The 15,508-nt window shown below is 50.8% G+C and overlaps 1 protein-coding gene across 2 annotated transcripts in view; it reads left to right on the top strand.

Annotated features, from left to right (window-relative positions):
- The window catches only part of SH3PXD2A (SH3 and PX domains 2A), a 232,485-nt gene that overhangs the window by 106,799 nt on the left and 110,178 nt on the right, over nt 1–15,508 (top strand). For both annotated transcript variants that reach the window (XM_077748467.1, XM_077748468.1), the window contains exon 4: nt 13,821–13,897. In XM_077748467.1, the coding sequence (XP_077604593.1) occupies nt 13,821–13,897 (77 nt within the window). The remainder of the gene's footprint in view (nt 1–13,820; nt 13,898–15,508) is intronic.

Below are 15,508 nucleotides of genomic sequence, written 5' to 3'. Positions count from 1 at the left end.
CTCCTGGTTTTAACCCCAGGATCCATTTGGACTATGGTAAGCTGTCAACACTGGTGAGAGCACAGGCTTGAGCTTGTGCTGTAAGTGTCCCACCAGTGACCAGGCCCAAGTGTGTCCCCATCTCCCATCCCTGACCCTCAGGGTTAAGACTCAAGGAGAAGTGCTTCAGAATGGGCTGATGGTGCCTGTATCCCCCCATCCCTCCCTCCCAGGTAAAAACTCTGATCCTTGGTCTTGACGGTTCAGGAACTCAGGTGTTTCTGAAATAGTACAACTCGAATGGCTCTGCTTTGCTCTGTGTGGTCTGTGGGATCAAACCCTTGTCACCTATCCAGTCTCTTCTAGTACCAGTCATAACCCACATCCGTAACCTCCCAACACATTCACTTTACTTTAGCTGGTTTCTGTTATCTCTGGACATTTGCTCAGGCTCCTCCCTCCTGGAACATTCTTTCCCCTTCCCTTGCCCTGGCTCATTCCCACCACGTTTCAGGCCTGTCCTCCCTCCTGTGTGTCCCCGTTGTAACGGATCACACTGCAGCGCAATGCCCACAGTGAGGGCTGTGTCTGCACGGTGCGTTGTCACACCCCAGCCCCCAGCGCAGCACCAGCATTCGGGAGGCTGGATTATCAGTAAGTGCGTAAGTGGTGCCGGCTGACCATGCTCATGGTGTTGGGCTGGGGTTAAGATATAGCTCTTGGGGAAGGCAGGCCAAGAGGATACACAGAGAAAAGGTACAGAGAAAAGAAGGAATAGAGCAAAATCATTAAGAGCCTAGGCACATCCAGACGGCCTAAAGAAATAGGCTACGGCACATGAAATTCCAGCTCTGCCACTTACTACTTTTGTGGCCTTGGGCAGGTCACTTTTCCAAACTTCAATTTACCCATCCATGAACTGGGAATGGCAGCAGTACTTGGTACCTAGGTCATGGGTTGTCATGAGATCAAATACAAGAATAGATAAGAAATACATAGCACGGTGCTTACCGCACACCAAGTCCTCGGTGCACATTATCTATTGCTTGTATTGTTCTCACCACCCTCGCAGGAGGGCTGGGAACCACAGAGAGCGTTGGTGGGAGGTTGCTGAAGAGAGGTGACTGTCTGGGCTCAGTTCTGCCAACAGAGCAAAAGCTCAAGGAAGGCAGTCTTTGGGGGACTGTGTCCACCCAGAGGGAGCCAGGCAGACTTCCCTCTGGCTGGCGCCACCAGGCCTGTGGTCATGTGGCCGTTTTCCAGTGGGTCTCCACACCCTGGGGACTTTCCTCTGCTACAGCTGTCAGAGGTAAACTGTGTCTGTCAGCATCACCCTTGGGACCATGGCTGCTCCTGTCTGTCCACAGCCTCCTGGGCTGGCTGGGCCTTTCTGTTGTGTCTCTGTGCCCTGGAGGCCCAGTACCCCTGGCCTGCCCCCCCCCCCCCAACTGGCCCCTGCTGTGGGCCCTGCTGTGGGCCAGGCCACAGGGAGAGGCTGCCGGAAAGCTCTGCCCAGCATCCCACCATCCCCTTTCCTGAGGGCAGCCTCCCCTGGCAGGGAGGAGCTGAGGCTGCTGGGGCTGAATGGGGCCCTTTATTCCCTGGCTCTCACAGGGAGGGTGCTGAGCCACTGCCCCCCACGCCTGCCACACCCACATCCCCATGGTGGGGACAGCTTGGCCCTAATGCCGGGCTCTGAGTTAACCACACTCTCTGGCCCCACTCTGTCTGGGTCCTGGAGGGCGAGCCCATCCCCGCAGCGGCCCGGCTCTGGGCCAGCAGCCCCCAGTATGGGCAGGGTGAGCTACGTGTGCTAGCCCCTCAGGGGGGTGTGTCTGTGTGAGTGTGTACAGAGAGTGTGTACTGTGAGAGAGTCTAGAGCGAGAGGGTGTCAATGCACACACACTTCTCCATTCACCACATGTCAGCTGGGGGCCACTGTGTGCCCATCCTCATGCTGGGCCCTGAGGATACAATAGTAAATGAGACATCATACAAAGAGGTGAGACCATTACACGTGGCAGTGAATTCTGGGGAGGAGACAGTCAAGGGCTGGGAGAGAGGCGGAAAGATCCCTTACTGGGAGTGGCCTGCCGAGCCCTCCCCGTGCATTGATCTGAAGCACGGAAGGCGTTATCTGTGCAAAGGGCCATGGGGACTGTGTCCTGGGAGAGGGGACAGCATGCACACAGGCCCCGCCGTGGGAGAGACCTGGGCGTGTCTGTGGCACTAGCTGAAGCCCAGCGTGGCTGGCCTGATGCGACCAAATCGCAGAGGGAGGCATGAGCCAGACCCTGCAGGGCCTCTCGGGCTATGGAAAGGAGTTTGGGTTTTATTCTCCGTGCGCTGGGAAGTCAGTGAAAGGTTTAAGCAAGGTTTCATTTTAAGGATGTTATTTGTGCTACTGGGTGGAAAATGGACTGGGAATCAGACAGACGAAAGGTCACTGGACGCCTCACGGGCTGTTGGCCAACCATGGAGCAAGCTGGCCTCTCCCTTCACAGTGATGACAGGCACTTTGTGTCGGACCCTTCCTGCATGCCCAGCTTCGTGTGCTGTGCTTGTCTGTGTGCTGCTTCCACTCCGTGTCTTGGCCCTATAATCCCCCAGGGCAGCTGAGAAGGCTAATGCCCAAACCTGTTCATATTCCCAGGATACAGGGCTTCGAAAGGCCCAGGTGCTCTCAACTTTGCGACCCACCCTCTGATCCTGCTGCTGGCAGATGAATGGCCCTAGATTTTGATTTTTTTTTTTTTTTTAACCTTCCCATTGGACCAAGAATAGGAAAACACAGCTGGGAGGTGAAATCAGACCAGTATGACTGTGGCGGAGAAGGTCAGCGCTCTCTGCCTTCGCCGCCTGGCCCAGCGTTAGTGTACGTATCACGCCGGTTTATCAAGCACCGTCCAGGCTGTGCTCGGCCGTGTCCAAGCTCTGAATGAGACCACAGCCTGTGCCTTAAGGAACCCCAATGGCATCCAAGTGGCACTTGTCCTCAGTGTGGCCACTTTAAGCACTGTTCTATTTAATCCCAAATCCTCTCCCTTCCCCAGAGCTAGCTGACACGTCCGAGCTCATGCGCAATGCTCTCTCTACCTCCAGGGCGGAGCTGGGCCAGCCTACATTCCCTGCCAACCCATGGTGCTATGGTGCCCAACATCCTTCCCTAATTTGAGGTCTGTTGGGAATCCCTAGATGCCGGCCACCTTATAGGTGATTCCTAAGCCTGAGCTGCCCTCATCTGGCAGCGTGTAATCCAACGTGAGAACGTATAGCTAATGAAGTATCTCCAGTCTGGGTCAGGGCTGAAGACCAACCCTGGGCATCCTCCAAAACAAGGGAGAACAGGCTGACAAACTCAGGGGTTTTGTTTCTGTGAACACGGCTCCTCCCAAAGCTCACGCCGTAGGTAAGCATTTACCCCATGGACAACAATTAATACAAGTGTATTCACATTTCACAGAGAAGGGGCTTGATTCCAGGGATCCAGACTCACTGTGAACTTCAATTTTCTGCAACTTAAATCAAATCATAAAGCATCTATTTTTAAATAAGTCTAGAGAAAATAAAGTAAATGCCACTAAAACAATGCATGTGTCAGCGCCCCCTTCTCTGCAACACCTAGCACCCAGATTAGGGTTTGAACATCCATACTAGTAGAGAAGTACTAACAAACCCCACCTAAAATCTGCTGTGGAGTAGTGAAGGTCTCCTGGGGTGCAGGCGATGCTGTCTCTTGGCCTGGGCCCTGGTTCCCTAGGTGGGCTCCGTTCATGAAATTCATTGAGCTGTTCACATGCACTTGCACCTTTCTGGGTGTATATTATACTTCAAAAAGAAAGTTGTTTTTTTTTTTAAAAAGGAAGGAAAGCTAAAACAAAAAAAATTTTTTTAAATAATAAAGGGCTGATTCAGTTGGTTAAGCATCCAACCCTTGATTTCAGCTCAGGTCATGATCCCATGGTTTGTGAATTCGAGTCCCACATCGGGCTCTGTGCTGACAGTGTGGAGCCTGCTTGGGATTCTCTTTCTCTCACCCTCTGCTTTAAAAAATGTTTTTTAAAAGAAGGAAAAAATTGTCTGGTCATAGCTCCGTAAGGCTGCTCAAGAAGCCTTCAATTCTGTTTGCCTCAGTAAACATGTGTTAAAACCTCTTATGTGCCAGGCCTAGGTGCTTTCTTTTCTAGCAGATATCCATAAATCCCAAGGGGCCCCATTGAGGATGGAGGAATGAAAGATTTTGTTCGTTTAAGCCTCGTTCTGCGCTGGGGAATGGGAACCTCCAAATCAGAATTTGGAAAATCAGTTTTCTCTCCTGGACGTGATGGATCGTACTGTAAGCACGCTGTGGCTGCAAAAGGAATTAAGGTTTCCATCTGTGACGAAACCCCGCTGGATTTTTTCAAGTGTCTTCCCCTGAGCATGTGGGAGAGGGGGCAGAGAGTGCCGAGTCACCTGTGTGAGTCATCTTAGCGCCCCCAGGTGGCCGGGTCAAGTGAGTAATCGCTGCCTCTGTTGTGTTTTCTGTTCTCTGCTGTCTGCCCTGGACTGATGGAAGAGTGTCCCAAAGGAGAGAAATGGGAGCTGCGTGGAGACACAGTGTTTTTAGAGGGCGGGGATTTCAATGAGGAAAGGTTGCTACAGGCCGAAGGGAGCTAGTGTCTGGCCTTGGGTTCAGGTTCCAGGGAAACACTATAATACTCAGTGGCCAGTGAGGAGGTGGGTGGGGCCAGGCTGTACCCCCACCCCCCACGCTACCCCACCTACTGGACCTGGAATTGTCAGCTCATAAAAGATCCCATTTGTTCAACGTTTATTATGGGCTGGGCTCCGTGTTAAATGATTTTGTACATCAGTTCATTGACTCCTCCCAGTAATCCTTTGAGTTAGCCATTACTGTGCCCATTTTGCATTTAGAGCAAACTGAGATTTAAATAGGTTCTGACTTGTCCCATATCACACAAAAGTAAATGGCAGGGCCAGATGTACTAGTCAGGAACCTCTCAGTGACAAGGAGTAGACCCATCTCGATCTGATGTAAGAAAAATGGGGAAATTTATTGGCTCATATAATTAAAAACTTCAAGGGTAAAGGTTTCAGGCATGGCTGGATGTAGGTAACTAAATCATGTATCTCTCTAGCTCTCAGCTTTGCTTTCTTCTCTGGCAGTTTCATTGCCAGACAAGCTGTCCCCAAATGGTGGTAGAGATTTGCAAAGATACTTCCTGGCGACTTGGGGTTTACTTGTGAGTTAGCAGTCCCTGTAAAAAAAAGTACTTCTCTTTCTGGTAGTTCCAGCAAAAGTCCAAGGCCAGTTCTCCTTGGAGGAACTTGGGTCACATGCCCATGGCTGGACTACACTGATTAGTAACTCCAGATGTTTGGGGTGAAGTGAGCCCTACTGAAATCACACAGCCGAAGAATGAAGGAGGGATTGTTCCTCCAAAGAAACTCAGGCCATTGCATTGCAGATGCTCACAGGCAAACCCACAGATGCCTGCTGTGCTAGATTCTAAGCCAGAGCTATGGGGTGAGGGGTGAATTAATTATTCCTTTTCCTCTCCACAGGCATTGCCTGCATCTTATCACTCTGTCTTAGTCTGGTTGGGCTGCTGTAACAAAAAACACAGACTGGTTGGCCGACAAGCAACAGAAATTTATTTCCAACAGTTCTGGAAGCTGGAAGTCAGATCAGGGTGCCCATATGCTCCGGTGGAGGTCTGGTTGCGGATTTCTCACTGTGTCCTCACATCATGGGGACCAAATGGAGTCAGTTGGGTGTCTTTTATAAAAGCACTAATTCCATTTGTGAGGGCTCTGCCTCCAGTACCATGTCACCCCCGCCAAAGGCTCTGCCTCCAATACCATCACTTTGGGCATTAGGATTTCAACGTGAATTTTGAGGGGCTCAAACATTCAGACCATAGCACACCCCATGAGCATGCATACATGTCACTTTTTGCAGGGGTGGGTGCTCCTCCAGTAACCTTTTCAAAAGGTTTGGCAAAGAAGAGGCTCTCCTGGGTGCCACATCAGCCACAGAGCCAGAGGGGTCCCCCTTCCACTCAGTCGGCTCTCTGATTCACAGAGCTTGCCTGCCCACTCTCAGCTCCAGAGTTGTCTACCACTCTCTCCAGACAGTTCTCTGACCCTCCTGAGGGTAGCAGACAACACCCACATTCAAGACATTTGCTCAGTGCCAGGGATTGCCAGGGGCAGAGGGAGTATAGAAAGTGATCCCTGCCCTCAGGGCGACTGCAGTCCCCTTAGGGAAGCAAGACTGTCATGAGTCAGGCCAACTCTGCAGACATTGCCATAACCCCCTATAGTGGGTGAATAGTGGCCCCCAAAGAGCTATGTCCACATCGTGACCCCCAAACCTGTGAATGGGACCTCATTTGGAAATAGAGTCTTTGCAGATGTAATTAAGTTGAGGATCTGGAGATGAGATCATCCTGAATTTAGGGTGAGCGTGAACCCGAAAGCAGATGTCCTTGTTGAAGAAAGACACAGGGAGATTTGAGACACAGGTGGAGAGGGGGAAGCCCGTGTGAAGACAGAGGCAGAGACCAGAGTGATGTGGCTACAAGCCAAGGAATGCCTGGAGCCACCAAAAGCTGGAAGAGCCAAGGATGGATTGCCCCCTAAAGCCTTCAGAGGGAGCATAGACTTGCTGATGCTTTCAGACTTCTGGCCTCAGGCTTGGGGGAGAATATATTCTTGTTGTTTTTAGCCACCAACTTTATGGTAATTTGTTACGGCTGCCCTGGGAGACAAATGCACCCCTTCCCTTTTGTCCTCAGATCCAAATAGATGGGTAGGAGCATCATTCAGGAAGAACGAGGCCTCTGCACCACCTGGTCTGGGGCCTCTGGGCCCTGCTGTGGCCTCTTCCTGTTTCTTAGGCCAGTCCTCTGTGATGGTCCAGGTTCTCTGGATGGCACTGAAGGGAGAGGGTTGGGAGCATCTGTGCCCTGGGAGGCCAGGGTGGCCTATGAATCAGGGGACCCCCTGGGAAGGTGAGAGGGGGAGTCAGGGATGGTGACTCCCTGACAAATTCTCCGGGATAGCAGGGGTCAAAAGGCAAGAGTGGGGTGACTGCCAGAGGGTCCTAGAGGCTGGCAAAGAAGGACAGGACAGGCATTCCAGGAAGGCTTCATAGAGGAGGCCTTGGAATGGAGAAGGAGGCCCAAAGTGCTTCAAAGAAAACCGGACTCCTTTCTATGGCTTACAGGACAGCTTTATGGCCTCTCTCCTGTCTTTCAACTTTGTTCTGTAGTTGCCTCTGGGTGAGCGCTCCAGCCCCAGAGCTTTGCATGACTGGCTCCCACTCCTCAGAGTGTCCACCAAACCTCCCTGACCACTAGCTGAATTTCCCCACCTCCCAGGCATGCCCCTTCCCATCACCCTTTTTATTCTCTTTTAGAGATGGGAGGAGACACATATGTGTAACCAAACTATTTACCAGACATGAACATTGTTCCCCGGATCCCTTCCATGCACATCCCATCCCTGATTTAAATGTGAACACCTTGAGAGCAGGGCCTCCATCTATCTTGTTCCCTGCAGTGTCCTTAGCACCTGGAGCATCAAGATAGGGATGGATGGATGGATGGATGGATGGATGGATGGATGGATGGATGGATGGGTGGGTGGATGGTATTCCAGATGGCAGAAAAACAAGGAAGAGGGGGTCATTTGAGGAAGTGAACGTGCTCGCATCCACTTGGTGAATCTTGAAGAGGAGAGACTGCCAAGAATACATCAGCTTGGACAGACCACAAGAGGTCCCAAAGCTAGTCCTTCCCTATTACTCCTGGAGCCTATGCCCTCAAATCACCCCCTGTACAACAGGTGCTTGCCCATCTGTAAGAACACAAACCTGGTTCGTGCAGAGTCTTCATGGCTGAGCCATGCCCTCATCTCTCATTTTCTTGAAACAATTCATTCTCCAGAAGCAAATGCCAATTCCTAAGACCCATCAGCTACCACTGAGATGCCTCATTACATGCATGGTATCCTGGGCGGGAGGAAGAAATACCTCTCTCACCCAAGCATGGGGAGCTTCCTGAGTCAAGGCCCCTGACTCAGAGTGGACACTGCTGATAAGAAGATCAGGCGACATGGGGGGGGTGGGAGGGGAGCAAAGATTGATCTCCCTCAGGTGATACACACTGACTTGTGGCTGACACTCGTCCAACCAGAGCAGGGGTGGGGGTACAGGAAGGACAAGGAAGTTTGGTGTTTCAGGGAGCTCTTTCTTTCCAAAGTCCACTGGACACTGGGTCCCTTCTCCTTCCCACTTTGCTGGTCCATTCACTGGCCATTTGTATCTGATAGGCAGAGACTTTGGAGGACTGCTTGTACGTGGTGCACCATGGTGTGTCCCATTGTCCGTGATTAGGGCTTACATAGTTCTGTCATCCCCCAAGGCGGCTGATCCCTGGACCACAGCATAGCACCAAGCATGGGGGAGATGTTAGTAATGCTCCCATCACACAGAATAAAATCCTAAGTCCTCACCATGGCTCTCAAGGCCTTATTTGATTGGACCCCAGAGAACTCTTTGGATTCATTGTCTTCTGTCTCCCTCTTTCTATATGAGCTCCAAAATAAGTTGAAATCTTAACCACGTAGTAGCTATGTGACTTTGGACAATCTCTCTGAGCCACCATCCCCTGTGCAAAGTTGGGATAACAAAATTACTTGCTTCCAAGTCGTTGTGAGGATTCAGTGAGAGAACCCAGTGAAAAGCTCTTAGCATGTGCCCAGCACATAGTCAGCACTTGGCTACTATTACCACTTGTCTCGTCCCTCCTCTGCCCCTCTCAGTTCCGACACGCCTGCTGTATAAATCTTAGGACTTCTAGAGGCAGCAGCCATGGAGCCCCAGCTCTTTGGTCTCCAGATGAGAATGCAGAGGCCCCAGTGGAGGAGGAACCTGCTTCAAGGTCACACAGCCAGCCTGTGGTCCAGGCAGAACTTGATCCCAGGACTCTTGCTAAGGCCCCTGCTCCTTCTGCTTGTCCCACTTTCTCAGCCCAGCCCAGAGCAGCAGCAAGAGGGACCTACACTTATGTGCTTGGACCCTGTCAGGCTCGATAGCTGTCTTCTCCACTTTCAGGAGTGAGTTATGTCCTGAGGTCTGTTTCATGCCCCATGTGTAATCTTCCTTATGATGCTTATCATATTTCTGGGGCAGCATCTGCATGGCTTTGAAGACTCTGGCAGGAGCTATAAACGGGCTGAATTACATTTACAAGAGGCCTTCAATACTCTGTGGTCTCGGCTTCCTTAATGGGGATTTTCCTCCTCCTCCTTTTTTTCTCTCTCCCTTTTAATACAGTCACCGGTTTGGCTTTCCGAGTGCGGTTTGGATTCCTAACAGAGAAGTCAAGACCATAGAATCCCTTCCAGATCTTCCCTCCCTCTCTCCCCCTCCTGCCCTCTGCTGCCTGTGCCAAAGCCCCAAGAAAAGAAAACGTTGCTCCTGTCGGGATTTCAGCGGGAAGGAGAGAAGCCCTGTTGGGATTCCAAACAGTCAGCCGGGAAAACGGCCTATACAGAAACTCTGCTCTGACTCTGCACCTGAGCTGCAGACCCATGAGCTTTGTGGAGGGGTGCAGAGGCATGGCGGCCTCATCTGCAGGGGGTGGGCATGAGGGGCAAGGTCGGGGTCCTATACCAGTGTGAGTGGGGGCCCTCCCACTTTATCTCCCCACCTCAGCCATCCCCATCTCTCCCTTCTCCCAGTCTTCTGCACCATATGGAGGCCTTAACTGTTCCTTAACTGTTTGGTTTTTGCCGGGTCTGTCCCCAGCTGGATCAGGTGATCTATGTATGTGATCTTAGGTGATGTATGTATCTATACCTATATCTCAGGGATACCAGACTCGGGTTTGACCAGCCTTGAGAGGGGTGCATTTGGAGAGGGAGGGGTTTTGTCTGCCATCTTTTTTCCTTTCCTTTCTGTCCCTTGCCAGGATGAGAAAGGGCAGGAGTGCTATTTTTGGAGAATGGATAAGTCATGTTTCATTTCCCTTCAAAAGGAGCACAGGGCAGAGCCAGGTCTGTGGGCCGGGCCCCTACTATGGTCTCTTCTTTGGTTTGCTCTGCTGCATAGACGAGTCCTCCAGGTTCCTGCGAGATACCGCTTGACCACTGCATCACCGGGACTGGGTGATCTCAGCTCTTGATGGATGAGGCTCAGGTAGAAGGCTCAGAAACCCAGACCCAGGGCGTCCTGTCGTTTTGTCAGTCCTGAGAACAGGCCTCCTCATGCTACGCACTTATTTTCACATGCCGTCCCCACGGCTGTACGCACATGCTCCCGTGGCATGCCGGCAATAAAGTGACAGGCAACCAAAAAAGGGTAGGAGGCAAAGAATCCAGGAATACCAAATCTGTGACATCTTCCCCCAAGGAAAAGAAGCCGTCTCCAGTGTCTTGATAAATCACGTTTTATCTCCTTTCAAAAGGCACACGTGGCAGAGCTGATTTATCTTGATGACATTGTCCAGTCTGCACAGTGTCATCCCTCTGACAGGGAGATGGCCCGTCTGCCTGGATCCAGAGACGAGGGGAGGAAAGAGAGCTGGAGGGACAGTCCAGGAGAGGGAAGTGAATGGGCCAGCAAGTACCTATGGGGCGCCTTCTGTATGCAAAGCCTCATGTTGAGTGGAGTGTGTGGTGCCAAGGGGAGGAAGGAGGTGGTCACACCCAATGTGGGGAAATGAGGGGCCCAAATGGGAAGCAGGTCACACATGAGATGAGTTAGGTGCGCCACTGTCTGACTGGAGAAGAGCTGGTGACCAGTACCTGAGGTGACCAGGAACTCAGGCTATGGGCTTCCCAGGTCCCCTACCCTTCACCTCTGTCTCCAGAGGCTGTTGGGAGCTTTGTTCTAGCCACAGGAGCGTACTCAGCTGGAAGTCCCAGAGATGTTCTGGCACCCTCAGATGCTCACAAGCAGGAAGCTGGTGATAAATACCCCTCACCTCGGTTGGGATACCTCTGAGGTACAGTCCATATTATTCCCAACAGACCTGAGCTGTGGCTACCCATAGGGATGAACTGGCTTGGTAATACCTCCTTCCTTTCCCTGTCTTCCTTTCTATTCCCCTCCTGGTATCTTCTGGGATCTGCTCCCAAGTAAACCACTTACATGCCTCATCTCTGGGTCTGCCTCTGGGGAAACAACCTAAACCAAGGCAATGCTTAGTACTTCCCTGGAGCCTTGATAGAAGAAACTCAAGTGGACTGACATGTAGTCTGCATATCTGTTCACATGCAATGGCAGTTATCTTAATTAGAACTCCCTTGATACAGGTGTAGAAATACATCTCCAATTAGTTTAAATAAAAAATAATTTTATTGTTTCATACATGTGAAAAGTACCAGGTAGATCTTGGGTTCACAACAGCTATATCCAGCTGCTCAAATGATATCAAAGGAATCTGCTGTTCATTGTCTCTTTGCTCTGCTCTTCAACCATTCAGAAAGCATTTACTGAGCACCAACTTTGTTCCAGGCACAGTTCCTTTCTCTTGGCAGGCTTCCTTCTCAGGCAGTAATAAATATGGCCACTAGAAGCTCCAGGCTTTCATCCCACCAGCTCAGCAACTGTGGGAGGAAAAAAAAACCTCCAGCAGAAGTCTCAGAACTGGCCCTCATTGGCTCAGATGGGGTCCCCTGCCCATCTCTGAGCCAATCACTGTGACTCTGGTTGGCTGGGCTGGGTCACATGCCTACTCTTGTTGCCAGGGAGTGTGGTTAGAACACCACAAGGACTGGGAATGGAGGAGAGAGGCCTTCCAGAGGCAAACTGGGCAGGCTTGAACACAGATGCCTGTTATAGCTATGGGCTGGGCTATGTAGGATGTGTCAGACAGGCCCCTGACGGAAGGGGGCTCACACACAGCAGAATGAGGTGAGTGCCTTAGGAATGGACAAAGTATGTGGATGTTCTGGAAAGAGGAAGATTACTCCCAGCTCGGCCAATCAAGGAAGGCCTTCTAAAAAGGGGACTTTGGCAGCATCCCTCCTCATCAGGGAAATACAAATCAAAACCACACTGAGATACCACCTCACGCCAGTCAGAGTGGCTAAAATGAGCAAATCAGAGAACTCTAGATGCTGGCGAGGATGTGGAGAAACGGGCACCCTCCTACACTGTTGGTGGGAATGTAAACTGGTACAGCCCCTCTGGAAAACAGTGTGGAGGTTCCTCAGGAAACTAACAATAGAACTCCCCTAGGACCCAGCAATAGCACTGCTAGGAATTTACCCAAGGGATACAGAAATGCTGAGGCATAGGAGCACATGGACCCCAATGTTCATAGCAGCACTCTCCACAATAGCTAAAACATGGAAAGAGCCTAAGTGTCCATCAACAGATGAATGGATCAAGAAGATGTGGTTTATCTATACCATGGAATACTACATGGCAATGAGAAAGAATGAAATCTGGCCATGTGTAGCAACATGGATGGACCTTGAGGGTGTTATGCTGAGCGAAATAAGTCAGGCAGAGAAGGACAAATATCATATGTTTGCACGTATAGGAGGATTAGGAGGAACTTGACGGAGGAACAAGGGGGAGAAGAAGGGCGGAAATGGTGGGGGAAAGGGAGAGAGGCAAACCATGAGAGACTCTTGAATGCTGACAAAAACTGAGGACTGATGGATGTGGGGGGGAGGGGGGATGGGCATGGAGGAGGACACTTGTGGGGATGAGCACTGAGTGTTATGTGGAAACTAATTTGACAATAAACTATTTGTAAAAAAATAAAAAATAAAATAAAAAAATAAAAAAAATAAAAAATAAAAAGGGGACTTTGGGGGCGCCTGAGTGGCTCAGTCAGTTAAGCGTCAGACTCTTGGTTTTAGCTCAGGTCATGATTTCACAGTTTGAGTTTGAGCCCCGCATCGGGCTCCGTGCTGACAGTGTGGAGCCTGCTTGGGATTCTCTCTGTGCCTCTCTTTCTGCCTCTCCCAAGCTCATGTTCTCTTGTTTCTGTCTCTCTCTCAATAAATGATAAAAAGGGGGCACTGACTCAACATTGATGGCCATGGGGCATAGAAATGTCAACTGTGTCAGGACTGAAAGTCAGACTGAGGAGATCAAACTCTGAATTGAACCAGCTGTAAAGAACTATGCATTGATCTGGTTGTTAAAATGGAATTCAGCTAGCTCAGAAGAGCCTGCTGGAAAGGTTAGAGGGCCTGGCCTTTCCTGTAAGCCTTGCCTGCACCTGCAGAGGGGTGTACCAGCCCATCTGCACAGTGGCCTGCCCTGCCAGAGGCTGTGTGTACAGAGAAGCTGGAGAAAAGTCAGGCTGGGGCGGCCATGCTCCCTTGGCATTGGCCTGTGCCCGCCCTGGAAATAGCCACCACCCACCTAAACTAAGAATAGGAATTCCTGCCTGGCTGGCAGGAAGGAATGCCGGTTTCTCAAGGAGGGATGGGCCTGAAAACCAAACACGGGCGTGTGGGTTGAGCCGTCCTTTGTATTTATTTGTGAGGTCACTCAGGAGCTGCGCCCACATCAGGGCATTGATCCTGCCATTAGACCCAGACAAGGTGATTTGGCCAAGATGGCAGCCTCTGGGGCTGCTCCTGGGCCCCAGAGGTCCTGGGCTCTCAGCCTCGGGCGCCTCCTGCCCCCTGGGAGAGGTGACTGCTCCTCTCTTGTTTTCTTGACAATGGGCAGAGGTGGTGGCACTTGGTAGCCAGCTAAAATGCTGAGAAGCTGAGGGAGAGGGGAATGAGAGTGTAGGAGTGCCAGGTCCCATGGCAGCCTTCCCCTGAATAGCCAGCTCACAAGTGTGTCTCTCTTCCAGGCAAAATCCTCTTCCGGAGAAGCCACATCCGAGATGTAGCTGTGAAGAGGCTGAAGCCCATTGACGAGTACTGCCGGGTAAGGGTGCATCTGCAGGTGGGGAAGGGACCGGTCCGTCTGCCAGACAGTCTGTCCATCTGTGAAGGAGGGCCATCTGTATAAAACTCTTTGCTGTGGTTTAGCAGATGCATCCTGATGCCTGGCATTTTCTGGCCAGAGGGGTGGGTCTGACTGCCTCTCGGGTAGGGGTCACTCATGACTGGGCCGCCCCCTGGGGTACATGGGCCTAGGGATCATAGCTGAGACTTCTTTTGGGACATGTCTGTGTTTACAGAACGCTATTTTAAATCACTTCCACCCGCTGGGAGCTCAGTTCAGGGGTTTCCTGCTGAAGGGATTCTGTATGGCACTTTTTGCGGGACACAGAACTGTTTCTTTGAATTCCTTTTGGGACGTTGTTGGAACCAATTCTGAGTTCAGTAGCATCTGAAATATCTGAAATGCATATTTGTTTATTCACAGAAGCCTTGTTCGTTACAGATGTTTGCATACACCTTTTTATCAATGCAAGTGCTCACACTCACACACAGACACACAGGTGTGTGTGCGCAGGGGCATCAAACAACTGATGCCAGGGGCACCTGGGTGGCTCAGTCAGTTCAGCGTCTGACTCTTGGTTTCGGCCCAGGCCATGATCTCACAGTTTTGTGAGTTTGAGCCCTGCATCGGGCTCTATGCTGGCAGCTTGGAGCCTGCTTGGGATTTCTCTGTCTCCCTCTTTCTCTCTCTCTCTCTCTCTCTCAATCTCTCTCTCTGTCATTCCTCTGCTCACGCTGTCTCTCTCAAAATAAATAAATAAACAACAGCAACAAAAAAACCAGCCAAAGCCAAAGAACAGATGGGAGAGTGACAGTGATGTCATGAAACAGACTCCATTTGTCTTTCCACTTTGATTAGAGCCTAGGACCCCGGCAGTGAAAATGGCCTTGGCATGTGGCCTCTGGATGGCTAGGCTGCCTGGGTTCAAAACCCCCACTAGCTTCATGAACTTGGGCAAGTTACTTAACTTCCCAGAGCCTCAGTGTTCACATCTGTGTAATAGGGAGGAGGACAGTAGCTCCACAGAAGGTAGTTGTGAGGGTGAAAGGAACTGACACAGGCCGGGCACCAGCACACTGTCTGGTAGAGAGAAGGCATTCAGAAGATGCCGGCTTTTGATTATTATTATTACAAGGCGTAAACAATTTAATGTTACCACTGGCTTTAATGGCGATGGGATTTCTTAGTTAAATGAAACTACTGTGGAGTCTGACTCAAGCCCCTTGAGGAGAAGCAAGTATGGGATAGTTGCAATGCTGGCATTAGAGCGAGCATAGCTGGGATCAAATCCCACTGCCCCTCACTAGCTCTGTGACTCTGGGCAAGTTCCTTAATTCTCTGAGTCCCAGTTTCCTCATCTGGAAAACTCTCTTGCAGGGTTCATGAAAGGGGCTGCACAAGAGAATGTGTATCATAGCGTTTATAACTTCTAAAATGCCCTGTCCCTACACACATTTGTTGCTGCAGGCTCCCTTGATGCACTGTTTTACGATTCAGGAGTACTGTGTTTGTCAAAAAAATGTTGAAACAAGAATCAAGTTGCTAAAGGTATTAACTGGTGCTCCCAAGCCTGTAGGAAGACGAACACTC

This window comes from Crocuta crocuta, unplaced genomic scaffold (assembly GCF_008692635.1).
Source record: "Crocuta crocuta isolate KB4526 unplaced genomic scaffold, BGI_CrCroc_1.0 scaffold619, whole genome shotgun sequence".
In the NCBI taxonomy this organism is placed as follows: Eukaryota; Metazoa; Chordata; class Mammalia; order Carnivora; family Hyaenidae; genus Crocuta; species Crocuta crocuta.
This window is presented reverse-complemented; position numbering and strand designations above follow the sequence as displayed.